The sequence below is a fragment of the Desmodus rotundus genome, chromosome 10 (assembly GCF_022682495.2).
Source record: "Desmodus rotundus isolate HL8 chromosome 10, HLdesRot8A.1, whole genome shotgun sequence".
Classification (NCBI taxonomy): Eukaryota; Metazoa; Chordata; class Mammalia; order Chiroptera; family Phyllostomidae; genus Desmodus; species Desmodus rotundus.
Window position 1 is genome coordinate 63,249,488 of NC_071396.1, and position 19,002 is coordinate 63,268,489.

The following is a 19,002-nucleotide window of genomic DNA, read 5'->3' on the forward strand; positions in this document are numbered from 1 at the left end:
TTCTAACCAAGCCTGTGTTGCCAGTGTGGCTAATCTGAATTGAGATGTACTGTGAGCATAAAATGCACACTGGGTTTTGAAGACTTAGTATGAAAAAAAGAATAAAATATATCAACTATTCTTAATATCATTATATACTGATATGACAATATTTTTGATATGTTGAGTTAAATAAAATACATTATCACAACTTAAGTGGTTAGCTGCAACTGTGTAAATAGGCAAATTTGAGAAATAAAGATGGTCTAAGAAGAAATCCTAAAGCTTTTATTTCTTCAAATCTTATATACACAATATATTTAAAAGTTAGGCTGCTTTAGTATTCTGGTTATGTTTTTTTAAGAGTCTTTATCTCTTGAAGATATAGACAAAAGTATATATGTGGTAAAATGAGACATGTGGGATTTTCTTTAAAATAAACCAGGGAGTCAATGAAATAAAAATGGCTCTAAGTTGATCATTGTTGATAGTGGTTATGTGGGGATTAGTTACCCACTTTTTCTACCTTTGTACATATTTGAAATATTCCATAATAAACTTTAAAAAAATTTAAAGATAGCAGAAAATTGTTCTTTTTTAAATTTGGAATCTTTAGAAACAGCATTTAATGTGAAGTACAGAATGTTAAATTTCTTATGGAGTTACCTACTAATCTATTTTATGAGATCAGTTTACAGTGTAACCCACCTGGTTCTTCTTGAAAGGGTCAGATACTCTAACATAACCACTCTTCCCTGCTCCCCTGACACCATCACTCACTTCCATGCATGTAGTTGGTCAGGTGTCCCCTTTCCGGTGGCCTGTCAAAATGTGTAGTGTCAAATTTGTGATTCAGCCATACAAATGAATAGAATTTCAAGATACATATTTTCATATTAATTTTCCTGGTTTCATTTGTATCTTTGGCCTTGTTTGTCTTTATTATTTTTGGACTAACTTTTAAAATTTCCTGCTTACTCTATGTCTGTCCTTTGCCCCAACACCCCCACTCCCACCACTTATGTACCCTTCCAGAATTTCTTTATGTATATATACACACATAAAAAGATACATTTTCCCGTGTTCGCTTTGGCAGTACATGTACTAAAGTTGGAATGACACAGGGAAGATTAGCATGTCCCCTGTGCAAGGACGACATGCAGGTGTGTGACACGTTTCCTTCCATATTTTTTTTCACAAAGTTGTGCATTTATATAGAAACCAATTTTTAGAAAATGGAATTTTAAAACAATATATAAATGGAATATAAGAATAGCAAGGAAAATAAAACCAGATTAAGTATAGTAGATTCAAAACAACCTTATTAAACAAAATTGAATTAAAAAATAAAATGAAATAAAAGATGTTTAAAAAAAATAATGTAACCACATTTACACAGGTCTCTGTCTAAATCTAATGAAATGGGAAAATATGCAAAAAAGAATGGGAAAATATAATTTTTCAAAAATAATGCAGGCAGCAGTATCTAAATTATAATTTCATCCTATATAAACTTAAATGGATGCAAACATGCTTATGAAAACAATGTAAGCAATCTTTAGTTGAATGTAAAAAAAAGTGTTCCATAGATGGCAGAAGATGATTGCTATTTAAAAATCTAATTTTAAAAGGTAGCAGTAAGGAAAAACACATGAAATAAGATGGCAGCAAATATAAAAGTTGGTTTATCACTAAAAGATGTATTTCCCTCTTAAAAAGCAAATTAGCATATTGTAGACATCATGCATCTCACTTTTTTCATTGAATAGGTGCATAATTGTTCATTGTGTGAGTGTATCAAATGTATTTAGTGACTCCCTTACTGATGGACATTTGTTTTACTATTATTTTGCACATCTTAATCCAAAATTATGTGACCTTATGTATATCTTTTTCAGTGGTTTTAAACTCTTTTGAGGATGGGGTTGGATATAAATGAAAACATTAACTTTGAATGGACTTTGCCGAGTAACTATTTAATAGGAATTGTTTATGTTTCAGGTTGCTCTTCTATTATTAGAAAAAGAAGTATTAGATAAGAATGATATGATCGAACTGTTGGGCCCCAGACCATTTGCGGAAAAATCCACCTACGAAGAATTTGTGGAAGGCACTGGCAGCTTGGATGAGGACACTTCACTTCCAGAGGGCCTGAAAGACTGGAACAAAGAGCGGGAGAAGGAGAAAGAGGAGTCCCCAGATGAGAAAATCGCCAATCAGATCCGAGGAGGGAGGCCGTTTTAGCTTGTATTGTGGTTTCAGTTTGCGTGTTATTTCAACGCTGGTTTTCTCAGAAGAATGAGAACACTGCTAAGTTGATTTAACCAGCTGCTGACCAGTTGAAGTGGTGGGAAGAGGAGTACTTAATACTCACTGGGCCCTTGGATAGCCCCAGAAGAGTGGAGATCAGATCCTGGCACTCTTCCCTCTCCACCGCCAGTGAAAGCCAGCTGAATGTTGTCAAGTGGAGAGAATCTGAGAGCTCCCCACATGGAAAAGGTCTGCATCTCACTTTGCACCACCTCACTCTTCATTCCCATTTTCCTTCGAAGGCTGTGAAATTAAGAGTCCTGATATGAATATTTTAATTTGACTAATACTTTAAAGATTGAATCCAGATCACATGTTGCTGTTTTAATGGAATGGTTTTCTACGGAGAGCTGTAACATATTTAAAATATGAATGTATTATGTAAATATGGCTTCTTTACATCAAAAATAAAGTGTAAACATTGTACTTCTTTTGACCACAGGGAGGGCCAGTGTTTATGCTTGGACTGCTTTCTTTTAGAAAACAAAATGTTGCTCTTTCTGGTTCTCATCAGCTTCCACAAGACGATGAGTAACTTCTAGGTTTGAGTGTCCTAGAATGAACTCGAGGACACACAAGGGAGTTCATTCCAGGACACTCCAGGAAGGGTGTAAAGTATACTGATGCCAGCTCAGTGTGAGAATCTGTGATAATGGCATCAGTTTACACCTGTACTAGACTAGTTATCACCATACATTGGTCATGTTGTCTGGGTGTGGAAGTCAGTGTGAAATGGTGGGTGTGGCAGGTTGTCCCAAGCCATTACCTGGATTTCAGAGAAGGGCAGTGACAATAAACTAGGGAGGAGGCCCTTGTGCCCTGAATGGCTTCCCAGGTGTGAATTATAAGCTGTTACCAGTACTATTAGAAGGGTTTGTGTGGTTCCAGAAAAGTGGAGGTCTACAATGTTACAAACCTAGGTTAGGTCAGAATTCATACCAAAAGATGGCATGGAGGTATACTAAGTCTTCAAATGCTACTATTTGGATTTGGAGGTCCCATACATTTTTGCATTTATTAACATATTTTTAGCAGCCTCCTTCAGTGTTACTCTAGCATGCCTTGTATGTTCTTGATGTAGTTAAATATGTTGTGGGAATGGTGACTCCTCAGATCTAAGACAGAATCTGTGGCATCTCCGCTGCACTGAGCTAGTGGGATGAGGGGTAGCTCAGGCAGGCTGCTCTATCCTGTGACTACTCTTCCAGTTGGCCCAGAGATGCCAAACTCCAGCTCACCTGCCACAGGAGCAGCTCTTCTGACTCCACTAACTCACCATCATAGGAGACACTTGAGTTTCTCAGCTCCTCTAGCAGTGAGTGACCTGCAGAAGTCACACATTGACTGCCTCCTTTCCTCAGGATGCTTGTGGGAAGTAGTTGAGTGAAGAATTGTTTTAAGGCTGCAAGAAGACTCACTTGCCATCAGGATGTCTAGTGCGCTGTTCTCCACATAAGCAGTAGACAACTGGGAGACAAGATACTGTGTACTCCTTCCTCATCCCACTGCAGAGGTGCCAGCTTATGCTATTCTGGCTCACCTCAGCTGGGAGGCTTCTGGGTGGAAGTGAGTTGTGCCAAACATGAGTCATGTTGATTCAGTAAGAAAACTGACAAAGCTGTGTGTGACTGAGTCAGATGGTAACCCACACCTGCGGCCCCCAGCAGGCCTCCTCCTGGTCACACCTGTATTCTGTGGCACTGTCGTGAGCATTACCTCTGTTGGAACCTAGACAGTGTGGCGCACAGTAGGTGCTCACAGCACATCTTTTCTCTTTCAAGGTCAATCAAACCTAGGATGTTTCTAGGTTAGTTGGGGATGGTAAGGTTTATTTTCATTGTAATTTCACAGAATAGTTCAGATTCCTGCAGTCTGCTCAAGGCTGGGGCTCACTTAGCACAAAATAAATGCAGTTACTGCATGTGAGCTGTGGCATCACAGCACCAGGTGGGGCTGTGAGGTGGCCCTAGATCTCAGTGGCTGCGAATGGCAAAGGCTCATTTCTCTTCTTGTCCAACAAAGGTCAGGGCGCTTTGCTCAGCAGTTACCAATGGAGATGCTGGGTCATCTTTACAGGAGGAATTGGGGTCCCCACTTGGGATGCAGAGCACAGGGCCAACCACTAACATTTGCTTCTACCTGGAAGTGACATCCACTCACATAATTTTGGCTAAAGCGAAGGCACAGGTTCACAGCTAACTTTGGCAATGTCTGCCAATTACTAATAATAGCCTGGTCCTATTCTATGGAATTTTACTTTGCAAGACCTCTTAGAGAAGGTATGGCTACTTTACAGGAACCATAAAAATGATTTGTTACATAGAAAACTTCACCCTCCCTGCTGGGCTGGGCCAGTGGCCTGGGTTCCTGGTCTGAGAACTCATGGAAGGAAGCTCAGCAGCTCTTGGAAACCTACCCTACCCGGCACCCTCACCCACCAAGGGCTTGCTGGAAGTGTGAAAGTAATTTTCTGTGGCTCCTCTGGCAAATCTCAGCTGAGTTGTCAGGGAAGGCTGGGACCTACTAGCCCAGGATATAACCTAGGGAGGTGACAAATTCTGTGGGAAGGCTAAGTGCTGGTTGCAAATGTGGATGAAGGGCTGTTCATTACACATGCATTACATTTAGGCTCAGAATTCTGGCTACCACCTTAAACCCTGCAATTCAAGAAAAGCCTCTTTCCTCTCAGTTCTTTTAAGTGAGCTGCAGGGGTGGTTCATTCAACAAGGCACTAGAGATCTGAGCGACCATTGAAATGATGCAAAATAACAAGTCATAAAGCAGAGGCTGGGAGAAACAAAAGTTTTAGTGTTTTATTATGAATAAATTGTTTCAAAGGTCAGTATTGCATTTTCAATATAAGGCAACACTGCAAAGCTTCACTTAAAGGATGAAAAACACTAACTTCTCTGCTAGTTCTCAGACATGGTTGAACTCTCATAGGTGAGGTTTATTTGTTTAGCCCTTTATTGGTGGCCCATTATTTCTTTTAAATCCTCCAGTAGAAAATGTTGCTAGTCTGATCTGGCTGGATTGGACTGCCAATTCTCTTCTGTTTGAATGTGCTTTCTTTATTCTAGATGATTGGATACAATTTTATTGCATTTGGGAGGGGCCTGCACCCATACATTAAGACCAGTTCATCATTCCCTGGCCATTAGACTTAAGACACATCAAAGTTAAAGAAAATCTGCATTGTCATATTTGAAACGGGCACTCTTCTATTCATTGATTTCTTCTTCATCATCTTCAAAAGCTTCTTCACCATCATTGGCCGTAGCTTCTTGATATTGCTGGTATTCAGACACCAGGTCGTTCATGTTGCTCTCCGCTTCTGTGAACTCCATCTCATCCATGCCCTCTCCTGTAAACCAGTGCAGGAAGGCCTTCCGGCGGAACATGGCAGAAAACTGCTCCGAGATGCGCTTGAACAGCTCCTGGATGGCTGTGCTGTTGCCAATGAAGGTGGAGGCCATCTTGAGGCCTCGAGGAGGGATGTCGCACACGGCCACCTTGACGTTGTTAGGGATCCACTCCACAAAATAGCTGCTGTTCTTGTTCTGGATAGCCAGCATCTGCTCGTCCACCTCCTTCATGGACATGGGGCCCCGGAAGACAGTGGCCACAGTCAGGTAGCGCCCATGTCTTGGATCACAAGCTGCCATCATGTTCTTGGCATCAAACATTTGCTGAGTCAGTTCGGGCACTGTCAGGGCCCGGTACTGCTGACTGCCTCTGGCTGTCAGGGGGGCAAAGCCGGGCATGAAGAAGTGGAGGCGGGGGAAAGGGACCATGTTCACAGCAAGCTTTCGGAGGTCAGCGTTGAGCTGGCCTGGGAAGCGTAGCGAGGTGGTGACTCCACTCATGGTGGCTGACACCAGGTGATTGAGGTCCCCGTAAGTTGGAGTAGTCAGCTTCAAGGTGCGGAAGCAGATGTCGTACAGGGCCTCATTGTCAATGCAGTAGGTCTCATCCGTGTTCTCCACCAGCTGGTGGACTGACAAGGTGGCATTGTAGGGCTCCACCACCGTGTCCGAGACTTTGGGGGAGGGCATGACGCTGAAGGTGTTCATGATCCTGTCAGGATACTCCTCTCTGATTTTGCTGATGAGCAGCGTGCCCATGCCCGACCCTGTTCCTCCTCCCAGGGAGTGGGTGAGCTGGAAGCCCTGCAGGCAGTCACAGTGCTCACACTCTTTCCTCACCACGTCGAGCACCGAATCCACCAGCTCTGCTCCTTCTGTGTAATGACCCTTTGCCCAGTTGTTCCCTGCACCGGTTTGTCCTGTAATAAGCAAAAGAATATAGCATGCAACTTAAATAGGGTGAGACAGAAAGGAATTGCTCATGGATATTAACACTTTTAAATGGTGTTGGAAAATGTGTTATGAAACGATTAGATAATATGGTATTGGCCAGTCAGTGGGCAGGGAAACAGGCACCACCAATCCTGCTTGGGAGCACATGAATTAGTACCTCTCCAGACAGGTTAAAGTCCTATCAATTTCTAAGGTGGACATATGTTTTGACCAGGTAATTTCCATTTTTATTTTTAATTAGGTAATTCTCACACATGGTAAAATTCAAAGGGGACAAAATGTACACATTAATCTCTTCCCTCTCCTTTGAGTTTTCTGAATTTTGTACTATGTACATTTTCTTTTAGAAACAGTAATATTTTCATGTTAATGAAAATATCTCATTTATCATTCAGAATTGCTGTTGCAAAATTTTCTGAGCACCAACTGTTTACTTTGCATGTATAATTACTCAGCACAGGAAGTGATTCCTGCCCTCAAACTGCTTCTAGCCTACTGGTGGTAAGGAAGTGAACATACCTGAAAGATTTTTGTATTTTTATCCAGATAGTTCAAGTAACTAGCAAGATACCTTCTAGTTAGTCTGTTTTCTGCAAAATGGTGCATTTTCCCCACCTTGCTTGTTTGTATCTTACTTTATGGAAGAAATTTTACATCTGAAAGGTTGGCTCTTAAATTTAAGATCCTCTCAGCTCGTTTCATTATAAAATTGAAGTTCTATTGGTAGTGAAGGCCTCTTTCCCAAGCTGTATAAAGAATACAGGCATGCGTGTGTATGAAAAGCTGCACTTATAAAAAAGTGACAGAGAGGACTGGCAGGGACTTACTTAGGTTTTGCTTTCCTATAATGCAGTGCTCTTCAAACAGAGCTCTGTAGCACTGAAAATACTATAAAACTACATACCTCCTCATACAGTTTTAAGTTGACATCCACTTTGTCTTCATAAATTCAAGAAGTTGTAAATGACACAGTTTTAATGTCTAGGGTACTATAACTACTCTCCTTTAAAAACTTACATCATTCTGTTACATGTACCCAATAGAGTATATAAAAATCAGAAATAAATTGTAAGTTGAAATTGATTGTGGTTAAATTCCTATGATCACAAGATGTTAAAAATACATAACTGTTTCAATTAGTTTATCTAAAGATGAATATTAAATATTGCAATAATGAGACAAACTTTGGCATCAAGTTTCTTCACTTTTGATTTTACATATATGTGTTGAAAAATATATACACGGTATATGTAACAAATATGTACATGTGAATGAACTGTGTTCTAACAATGTCATTCAATTATTTGATCTTCAGAGTAACATGGAAAAAATCAAATAACTGATCGATAATCACAAAGGCATGGATACATGGAACAGAGTGACGGTGGTCAGAGGGGAGGGGGAGGGGGGACTCCATGAAAGGTGAAGGGATCAGCAAAAGAACATGTATGTATAACCCGTGGACACAGACCACAGTGTGGAGATGGCCTGAAGGAAAGGGGAGCAGGGGCTGGGAGGAGGGGGGCAAAGTGGGGAAAATTGGGGACATCTGCAATAGTGTCAACAATAAAAATAAAGTTGCTATGACTTTTCGTATTCTTTAGAAAAGTATTTTTTAATCATATTTTCAGCCAAAAGCTCACCCTTTTTGAAAGCAGAATTGGAAATATCTAACTTGGATCAGTCATCCTTTCTTCTGTTTCTGGGAGATACCAAAAGGCTTTACCAAGACTTACCAAATTCTTTCACTGAAAGGCATTTTGTTTAATCCAATATACTTAGAGTTGGGAAAATGGAAATATTAATACCAATACAACTTTGCCAATATGATTTTTTAATGGAATGTTTAAAAATATTTTTTTTAATGTTTAGGATGCAAGTTTTGCTTATTTGAATTATAAAAACTACTACTCATATAATCTTATTGGCAAAGGCAGTCCTCATTTTTAGAACCATCCTCCAATTAGACACACTGTTAGAAAAACATGACTTTATTTCTAAATTCAAATAGACAGGTTAACATGCATTTCAAGGAATATTAGGAGAAAACCACTGAGAAATATAAATTCTAGAGCATACTATAAGATAAACTGTGAAAACAAAATACCACTGTTTCTCATTCTTTTAACTGATGAAAAGGAAATATAATATATAGCTAAAATTGTAAGTTATTTAGCAAGCAAGGAAGGTTATTAAAAAGCATTCTATTTCTTTAGTAAATGAGCATATCAAACTCTGGTTTTGAAAGGAAGAACCATGTATAAAAAAATAAATCTGTTAGCACCCTGATCAGATTTTCCCCTCCGTATTGAGTGAAAGAGACCAGGACACACCGCTGAAAGCAGGAGTTGGGTAGCCGATTTGATAGCCTCACGTGGACAGAAGCAAATGGAGACAGATGCCAAGGCCTATGTCCTGCTCTGGGCCAGGACACTGCTGGTACTGCACTGAGCAGACCTCTCCCCACTTATCCTTCAGGTGTTAACTTGACTTTAGCCTACACCCAGCTGGTGATGAGAATTCACAACCACTGCCCGAAGACCAGCTTCTCTGCTCTGCATGTGGGCAGGTCCATACTTGATGCTGCATACCAGAAGGGAAAACTGAGGTAGGCAGCAGTGACCCCAAGGATCCTTCTTGAGACCAGCCTTGTGCTACATCATCTGAGTAGATGGAGGGTTCTTGTGCACTACAGGGGGTGGGGGCCTCTCACACAGAGTTTTGCTGATGAGCACCAATGGGTTCTGCATTGTACTCAAGGTTTTAATCTTGGGCAAATGAGTCATCTTAAATTTCTTTGTATCTTCCATAGCACTTATCAGTGCTGAGCATTGTGGTGTTAATAGAAGTCTAAAATAAGAAAAAAAAGGCCTTATCCTGTGATTCTTCAGTAATTTTATTTATTAAATTATAATTTATTGGTTATGCTATTACAGTTGTCCTGCTTTTTGCCCCTCCTCCACCCAGCACCCTCCACTTCCTCAGGCAATGCCCCCACCATTGGGTCATGCATTTAAGTTCTTCAGCTACTCCATTTCCTATGCTGTACTTTACATCCCCATGGCTATTCTGTACCTACCTATTTGTACTTCTTAATCCCCTCACCTTTCACCCATTCCCCCACATCCTCCTCCCAGCTAGCAACCATCAAAATGTTCTCTGTACCCGTGATTCTGTCTTGTTTGCTTACTTCATTTTTTAGATTCAGTTGTTGATAGACTTGTATTTTTTGGCATTTTATTGTTCATGGTTTTGATCTTTTTCTTTAAATAAGTCCCCTTAATATTTCATATAATAATGGTTTGGTGATGATTAACTCCTTTAGTTTTTTCTTGTCTGGAAGCTCTTTATCCTCCCTTCAATTCTAAATGATAGCTTTGCTGGGTAGAGCAAGCTTGACCATATATGTCCCTGCTTTTCATGACTTTGAGTATTTCTTGCCAATCCCTTCTAGCCTGCAAGTTTCTTTTGAGAAATCAGCTGACAGCCTTATGGGGACTCCCCTGTAGGTAACTAACTGCTTTTCTATTGCTGCTTTTAAGAGTCTCTCATTATCTTTAACCTTTGGCATTTTAATTAGGATGTGTCTTGGGGTGGGCCTGTTTGCATCCATCATAATTGGGACTCTCTGTGCTTCCTTGGCTTGCATGTCTATTGCCTTCACCAAATTAGGTAAGTTTTCTTTCATTATTTTTTCAAATAGATTTCCAATTCCTTTCTCTTTTTCTCCTTCTGGCACCTCTATGTTGGATTGCTTAAAGTTGTCCCACAGATTGCTTCCTTGTTTTGGGGGATTCTCTTTTCTTCTTGTTCTGATTGGTTGTTTTTTGCTTCCTTATGTTCCACATCATTGATCTGATTCTCGGTTTCATCCACTCTACTGTTGTTTTCCTGTAAATTGTTTTATTTTAATTAGTGTATCCTTCATTTCAGACTGGATCTTCATGATGTTGAGGTCCTCACTAAGTTTCTTGCGCATCCTTATAAAGTGTTTTGACTCTGCATCTGACAGATTGCTTTTGTTTAGCTCTTTTCCTAGAGTTTCGATCTGTTCTTTCATGGGCCATGTTTGTCTCTTTTGGCAGCATCCTTGTGTTTGTTTCTTTGTATTAGTTAGAACTGCTATGACTCCTTGTCTTGGCAGCATGGCCTAATGTAGGTGTCCTGTAGGATCTAGTGGCACAGCCTCCACTATCAACCAAGCCATGTACTCAAGGTACGCCCTTCATGTGGGCTGAGTACACCCTCTCGTTGTAGTTGAGCCTTGGTTGCTGTTGACAGGTCAATGGGAAGGATTTATCTGGGTCAGTCAGCTGCAAGGACTGGATGTGACCACTGACCACCAACCTCCACCCTCCATGGAGGATCAGCTGTGTGGGGGAAGGGTGGTGGTGCTCTGATATGGTCTGTAGCTGTCCACTGGGCGCACAGGCTCTAGGGTTTCCTAGGTGGTGCAGGCCAAGGTCAGCCCCTACCTGTGTTTTGCCTGGGTCCACCCTGCCTGAGTGATAAACAATCTGAGAATGGCTGCTGCTTGTGCTGGGCTTGGAGATTCCCAGGTAAAGCCAAGCTGTGAATCTTGGCTGGCTGCTGCTAGTGGCTTGCCTGGGGCTCACTGAGACCAGCTGTTGCTTGTTTCAGAGGACTTAGGAAGTTGTGAAGCATTAAGTCGAGACCGGCTATTCATATGAAAAAGCAGCTTGGGTGGGCCCTAAAGTTGGGTGGGGCGGAGTCTCTGGGGATCTCCAAGGCAGGTGTTTGTGTTAGCCAGGTTGATGGAGTCTCAGATGTGCACCAGCTTGCCAGCTCTGTGGAGGGAGGGTTTAGACAAGGGACGATGGCTTCTGCTTGCCCTGATGCCAGACACTTCAGTTTCTCCCTATATAACAATGGTGCCTTTCAAGCTGCTACCCTGGTGCTGGAGCTCAGAGGGAGGCAGTCTGAGTATGGGTTTTTTAAGAGGAAGTGCTTGGGGCTCCAGCAGTTTCTTCCACCAACTCAATTACTGCTGGTTTTTGCAGCCAGAAGTTGTAGGGACTTACCTTCCTGGCACAGGAACCCTGGGCTGGGATGCCTGGCATGGGGCTGGGACTCCTCACTCCCGAGATATCCCTTCTGAATTTTTATCCACCACACGTGGGTGAGGGACCAGAGCATTCTGCTTCTGCACCCCTCCTACCAGTATGGATGGATGTGGTTTCTTTAATTCCATAGTTTTCAGACTTCCATTCAACTCAATTTCTGATGGTTCTGAGTGATGGTTGTTCTATATTTTAGTTATGATTTTGATGTGGTGTGCACAGAGGCGGGCCATGTCTGTCTACACTACCATCTTGACTAGAAGTCCTTGATTCTTCTTCAAAAAGTATTGACTCTTTCCCGTGTGACTTGGATGGAGCCTTGTCCCATGACTGAAGGGTTGCTGGTTTGACTTCTGGTCAGAGCATATACCTAGGTTGGGGGTCCAATCCCTGGTCAGGGTGTACATGGGAGGAAACCAATCAATGCTTCTCTCTTGCATCAATGTTTCTCTCTCTTTAAAAGCAATGAAAAAATATCCTCGGCCTCCCCCTGTACTTGTCTGTCTTAGCCCCACCTTACAAGTGAGCCCAGCCTCACTCCTGTGGTCTTTGCCCTGTTTGTCTGGTCAAAGGCACCAAGGCAATGGGCATGGCAGGACCTATGGCTCAAACTAAATGATGCAGATATATCTATTTAATAATAAACGATGAAAACAGTCCCTCTGAGCCTGCATCAGACCCTATGGGCACTGGCCACCTCAGCCCCCTCAGGTGGCCATTTCCTTGACTAGAAGGTAATAGTTCTCTTTTTCTTCCCACCCAGCTGGGTCACACAGTAAAACCTGGCTGACCACTTACTCTTACCATGCTCAAAAATGGTCACACTCCTTCCTATGTCCCCACTAACTCCAGCTCATCCCTTCTGCACCCATTCCAGCAGACAACGGTGTCTGCTGGATCACGGCAGAGGCACTGGGACGAATAAACTTGGGGCTAGCCTTATACTCAGGGTTAGCCTTGTACCTGCGGCTCAGTGCAGAACTATCACACCTGCACAAAGTCAAGACTCAGTGTAGCTGTCACAAAAAACCCCAGGAATTATTTCATTAAAATAGACTAGAAACTAAAACTGAAAACGAACAGGTGGCTTTGGGCAGACAGATAAGCTCAGTAAATCAAGCTCGCTGTAGCTGGTGTACAGAGATTCTGAACTTGACCCTTTTTCTTCCCTCAGCTCATATCATTCACTTGGCTTCCTCAGTATTTATAGCATGAGTAGCCATGAAGTTTTCTCTGCTCTTGACAAAAGGAGGAAGCTGGTGACTTCTGAAAATATTTTGCCACTGTCTCATAGCAACAGACGTTTCCAGTTAAATATTTGGGGGTCATGAGTTGAACATCTTCTGTAATGCAATGTTGTGACATTAATCAGTGGCTCCAGATTATAGAACTCAAGCCTGCAATCTCTAAGCTTTGGCAGTCGGGCTGCAACAGATCCTCAGGGTTTTTGCAGAGTCCACCCTCTGGTTTACACCCAGCTTACCCTGAGGGATGGATTAATAAATCTGAAGGTTGTGTATGTGCCCTTTGACCTAAATTTTGAAGAAAAAGGTAAAAGTGCAGAAGGAGGCTTAAAGGAAAGTATATCTCTCTGGTATTTCATTTTCTCCTACAAGAATCTTTCCCACTATGTAATAGGCACAACTGCTGTGCAGGTAGCAATTTGTGAAGAGAAAGTTTTTTTTTAAAGTATATCCATGTTCAAATCTCAAATGCAGGTAATTTTCACTTTTAGAATTATGCATACTTCAAGTCTGTTTTTTTAAAGCATTTCAAACTATATCTGAAAATGGAATAACACTGGTTTACTCTAGTTTACCAACTCTGAAACCATGATCTAGAAAGCCACAGTGGGATGAGCCATCTCCCATTTACAGACAACTCTGCCTCTTTGATTAACTGGAGAAAGCCATAAAAACAACTGCTTAGCCAAACAATGCAGTATGTTCATACATTCTGAATATCCCTCCATTCCGCAAAATAAATGTACTATTTTAACAAAATAAGCATATTCACTTAAGCAATTCACAATTCTTAATAAAAAGAGCATCATTTAAAAATATTACTATTGGATATTTCACATTAGTACAGTGTGTTAAAAATTTTAAATATTCTGAATCAAAAATAAGTATACATGTTCTGGCAAGAAATAAAGATGCAAGCAGTAATCCTGGACACAGTGTACATGGCAAATGTCATTTCTAACTTTTAAGGTTTGCAAAGACAGTAAATTAGATCATTAATTGTTTACTATACGTCTACCTTAATTTGTTCTTAAACTTTTTGATTCCCATTTACTGACACCTAGAAAGAAGAGACCAAACCTTCCGTACACTCCCAATATTCAGTTCAAATAAATAAAACCAAAGAAAACCTCCACAATTCCTGAAGCTGCTGCTCTGAGAAACTAGCTTATTACAACTTCAAACTTCAGTAGTTTGTAATAATGAAATTATGTAAAATTCAGTTCAGGGATGTGACTCTCTTTAAAACCTCAAAAGTCCTGGCTGTGCAGGAGGAATGGCTGAGGGTGAGGCCTGGCTCCTGAGCAGATGTCTGGACTGGAAGAGGGAGAAAGTGAAGCAGAGAAGGTGTATGGCCTCTTGTGTCCTGCTAGAGACCTTCTCCAGAGAGTACATCAACAGGTGCCATGGTCTCATCCATGACATTTCTTACGACAGATTTAAGCCATGTAAAAGGATATGAAGAGTGATGTAATGAATATCTACTTACACATCAGTGTTACATGAAGATTTAGAACATCTTAAATTTAAACAATGTACAGTAGAATAGATTATTTTTTTCTACTTTCTCTCCAAAAGCAGTTGAGAGAGACAGAGAGAGTGTGTGTGTGCGTATGTGTGTGTTTTGGCTAACCAACCTCCATGGGAACAGGGTTCAGCAAGTTGCATTTTAATATTGTGTCTTCAGATTTCTTTATGTTTATTTGTGCTTGGGCCATTATGGTCTCTAGGTCAGTGAAAGGTAAAGAATATAAATTTGTGGACCATAAAAACAGTGGCAATTTAGGTTTTCTGATTTAAGAAAAGGGACACCAAAGTGCTGATCTATTTGAAATATTAAAGGTGGAAAAACCCTTCAACAAGTTGTTATCAGAAATTTCACCTGTGCCTTTGGTTGTGTGGGTTGTCATGGTGATAGGAAAGCAGACGATACCCAGAGGACACATAAACTCTTTGTGAATGTCCACCTTCTGAGTCACCTTTCTAACAAGCCACTGCCTGATCTTGCTACAGTGTAATCAATTCATATACAAATAAAATCTTTCAAGATTCTGTATCCTATTATATACTCTGAAGCAGACTTGATTCTAAAAACCATGGCTACAGGGTGATGGAGGCTGGTAACACTAACAGAGCCACTTTATTTAATTTTCTTTAGGAGTTTACAGAGGAGAAGGTAATATTATCATTTTTTTTTATGTAGAAGAAAGGAGGGGTAGAGTTGCCCAATTGTGATAAAACAAAACTTATATGGTAACAGTCTTTAGAAGGGAAGCAGAACATTTTGAAGTTTAAAAGATAGGCAATATTATTATCATATTATAATAATTTAGGAAGGAAAAACTATTAATGTCTAAAATTTTTTTTAAAATACAGAACTACCAGTATAAGCATTTCATTTAGAAATACAGAGTTTACTTTCCAATAAAAAAAAAAATTACAAGAATTAAAAGAGGTGCTTTTGATGAGGCTGGGGACTGTTGATTTCCATTCTAAACTTTTCTGTGCCGTGTGATGTTTTTAATCTTGCACATAAATTAATTTTGATGTTTAAAAAAAGAAGAAGGAAAAAAGCAGGAAAGATGTTACCTACCGAAGATGAAGTTGTCAGGCCGGAAGAGCTGCCCAAAAGGCCCAGACCGCACACTATCCATGGTGCCGGGTTCCAAGTCCACCAGGGCAGCCCTGGGCACGTATTTCTGAGCTAGAAGAGAACAAAGCCCACCCACAAAAGGTCACTTTCTGGTTTCTAAAGTAATGGAGTTTCTCAGGGCAAGTCCCACCAGCTCAGCTGCCTGGAATGTACGAAGCAGGATTTCATTTAGAATCACAGAATCTTAGCACTGGGAGAACACAATTCCACCCTTGAATTGTTCAGATGAGGAAACCAGCCCAGGCATGACTGGGCAGAGGGAGTTGCAGGAATAAATAAGCAGGGTGAGAAGTCAGGTCTTCTGACTTCCTGCCTCCTGTATTTTCCAGTTCACCCTAACACCTCTTTCCTCTTGGTCAGTTTTGCCTTTTTAGATCCATGGAAATAAACTGTATCTGTTGCGGCAAATTGCCATGCTGCTGTGACGGTCTTCCTGCTTTTTGGCACCTCCCTCACACACACACCCACGCTACAGTCTAAACACCTCATTCCAGGTACCGTTCCATGGACCGTTCCCCAAGAGACACTCTCATTTATGAGTGAGTGCTCGCTCCTGTGTAGCATTTTCATTGTAAGTACACTTTTGTGCCAGTTGGGCAATAAATTGTTCCCAGTGAGGATGAGGTTAATAGGACTGCACACAGGAAGTGCTCTTCAACTCCTGTCCAGCTATGCACACACCCAATTGAAGAAAGGATATAACAAAGCTGGACCTAAGGGTTAACAGGAAGTGCAATGGAATTTTCCTTATAGCTATGTAGGAATTTCATCTCCTAGGCCCTACTGTTCCAGACCTTTTGTCATAGCTGCTTAATGAATAAATCCAGTGATTTCTGTGTCCTGCTCTTCCCAGCTCTTATGTGGACAGGCAGCATGATTCCAAAAAACTGAAAGTGATTCTCTCTCAAAATATGTGTCCAGTGTAGAAGGGTAGCATCTGTCATTTCCTGGGCATTCTTTCAGTGTCTTAGCTTTTTGTTGTTTTGAAGGGCATGTACAACTTCTATAATAAAAAACTTACAGAAATAATGTATACATATAGCTACAATACATATGAAGATATACAGGGCAGGGGGTAATATTATTCCCAAACTGAGATAAACTACAGCCTGGATTTTTACTAAAGTCCACCAGACAATTAATTACCCAGAATTGTCTAGTTTTGGTTTCCAGAGAGTGTACTCTTTTTGGAGGTCTGCAAAGGGCCAGAAGAGTCATGTAAGGGAGACTTTTCAAAGTTTTAGCCAAGAACCTCCATTAAGAGGTCATCTTAAACTGGAAAGAAAAAGGCCGGATATTACCAAGTTGATTTCACAACACTAGTGGGTAGTCTGGTTCAAAAGCTCAGACCCGCACGGAATTGGGCTGTTTGAAATAAACTGACAGCGCATTTCCCCGCCCAGCGCTAGCGAGGGAGGAGCCGGGCATCCTGCTGTATCCCAGGTGAAATTTTCCTAGAGCAAACTACCCTCCCGAGAAGGCGAACCCTGAGCGTCAACGCGGGTCCGGGCGGAGGAGACCGGGGAAGGCAGCGGTCCGAGAGCGCGAGCGGTCCGAGAGCGGTCCGTGGTCTGGCGGGGAAGGGCACGGTCCGGGGGTGGGATGGCCGAGGTCCTGGCAGGGTTGGCCGTGGTCCCAGACGGGGATGGCCGCGGTCCGGTGGGGCGATGGCCCGGATCCGGGAGAGGAACGGCCGGTTCCGGCGGGGAAGGGCGTGGTCGCAGAGGGGAATGGTGGAGGGTCGGGGAGGGGGGAAGGGCGGCGTCCCGGAGGTAGCCCGCAGGGACCCAGCACTACTCACAGGATGACTCATTGTAGTAGACGTTGATTCTCTCCAGTTGCAACGCCGAGTCACCTACGTAGCCTCCAGCCGGGTCGATACCGTGTTCATCGCTGATCACTTCCCAAAACTTTATGCAAGACAAGGCAGGGGTGACACACGGTCAGAACCAGGAGCTCCGGGCGCCTCCCCCCCCCACCCCCGCGGCTAGCCGGGCGGGGCTGGGGGCGCGCGTCCGTGGCTGCCGAATTCCAGGCGCGCCTGAGCCTCCGGCGGCCGCTCCCAGCTAGAGTGGGGATGAGGGTGGGGGGTCCCGGGTTGTGACGCCCCATCCTCGGGGGCGCCGCTCCTCCAGCCCTTCCCGGGTGCAGCGCGGGGTAGTACTGGGCTCCAGGGACCAAGGGGCACTGAGCCCGCACCGAGGGTCCAGCCCAGACGCCCCAGGCCTGCAAGCTGCCCACCCACAGGGAAGCTCAGTGCCCGCTCGCCCCTCGCCCTACCCACCTTGGTGCCTATCTGGTTCCCGCATTGGCCCGCCTGGATGTGCACGATCTCCCTCATGGCGGGCGCGGACTCTGCGCTCCGGGACCTCGCTCTTCTGACCGCTGGGACTACTGCGGGCCAGCATCAAGCTCCTGGGACTCGACCATCCTCCCGCCCTCCGCCTCCCACCCCCGGCCGCCAGGACCAATGGCTGCGGGCCTCGCCTTCCCCGGCCGCGTCCCCTCCGCCCCAAAGGTTCACTGCACCTCCCTCCGCTCCTCCCCGTCCCGGCTTGTCGGTCCCCCTCCCCCAGCCTCAGGGGTCCCGGCCCCAGCGCCTATGCCCCCCTACCGTCGGCTCGCTCATCCAAGGGTCTTCCTCCCGGGGCCGCCTTGATGCTGCTAGTTCCCAGAAGGGAGAACTGACAGGGGACAGCTGAAGGACCCCTGGCGCAGGGAGCCAGGCCGGGAAGTTAGCGGTTCCCTGGAGCGCCAGCCGGAGCGGGAACGTAGTGGGGAGGCAGAAAGAAAGGACAAACGGCTCCCGCCCCTCCCCCACCCCATTTTGCTGCCTTGGTTGCTGATCCGCCCCGGAGGGAAACTGGAAACCCCTTATCCTCGGGAATCTAGAGACTGTGGTATCAGGAGTTCCCGCCGAGCCGCGGCGGGCGGGCGCGGTCCCACCTCGAGCCACCTTGGATGGGTTTCGGGACCGCGCGGGCCTGGAAGCGTGCACACGCTTCCCGCACGCGCCGCGGGGTCAAACCCAGCAGGTACAAGGGCTTTGGGACGCGCAAGCTGAGTTTTTCACAGTGATTCTGACCACCCCCTCCCCCCCTCACACACACACTTCACCGCCCTCCTGGAGCCTTTCTGTCTGCAACTACGGGTACTGTTGCATTCTGATGACTCTGAAACGTTTGCAAAGAGCTTTAGTTAAAGTGAATACGTCGCAGGATCTGAAAGTGAACGTCCTCCTGCACTGTTGTCCACGCAGTCTCTCCATCAGGAGTCAGCGATGGAAAGCGCTTTGGCCCTGGGAGGGCTCAGAGGGCTGGGCTCTAGCAGGCCATTCCCTCACCTTCCCTAGTCCTAGGTCTGGGTACTTTCTTTTTTCGTTGGCATGGAGGTGTGCCTGTGTGGGTGTTGTTTGG

The 19,002-nt window shown here is 43.7% G+C and overlaps 2 protein-coding genes and 1 non-coding gene across 4 annotated transcripts in view; 2 read left to right on the forward strand and 1 right to left on the reverse strand.

Annotated features, from left to right (window-relative positions):
• Window positions 1-2,715, forward strand: part of AFG3L2 (AFG3 like matrix AAA peptidase subunit 2) — a 41,264-nt gene extending 38,549 nt beyond the window's left edge. For both annotated transcript variants that reach the window (XM_024580252.4, XM_053912449.1), the window contains one exon: window positions 1,981-2,715. In XM_024580252.4, the coding sequence (XP_024436020.1) occupies window positions 1,981-2,223 (243 nt within the window). In that variant the 3' untranslated portion in view covers window positions 2,224-2,715. The remainder of the gene's footprint in view (window positions 1-1,980) is intronic.
• Window positions 1,060-1,171, forward strand: LOC112323081 (U6 spliceosomal RNA). Its single transcript, XR_002976709.2, has one exon. It is a non-coding gene; the product is annotated as a U6 spliceosomal RNA (small nuclear RNA).
• A 2,362-nt stretch (window positions 2,716-5,077) lies between the features above and the next one.
• TUBB6 (tubulin beta 6 class V) lies at window positions 5,078-18,019 on the reverse strand. Its single transcript, XM_024580508.3, has 4 exons — window positions 17,871-18,019; window positions 17,388-17,496; window positions 15,527-15,637; window positions 5,078-6,574 (listed from the first exon to the last, which is right to left on the reverse strand). The coding sequence occupies exons 1-4, from the start codon at window positions 17,925-17,927 to the stop codon at window positions 5,511-5,513; spliced, it is 1,341 nt and encodes a 446-aa protein (XP_024436276.1). The 5' UTR covers window positions 17,928-18,019; the 3' UTR covers window positions 5,078-5,510.
• Window positions 18,020-19,002: the final 983 nt, after the last annotated feature.

Coding starts and splice junctions, on each gene's coding strand:
- TUBB6 (XM_024580508.3), bottom strand. CDS start 17,927: ATGAGGGAGATCGTGCACATCCAGGCGGGCCAATGCGGGAACCAGATA. Junction 17,497..17,870: donor GGAACCAGATAGGCACCAAG/GTGGGTAGGGCG, acceptor TCTTGCATAAAG/TTTTGGGAAGTGATCAGCGA. Junction 6,575..15,526: donor GCCTGACAACTTCATCTTCG/GTAGGTAACATC, acceptor TGCTTATTACAG/GACAAACCGGTGCAGGGAAC.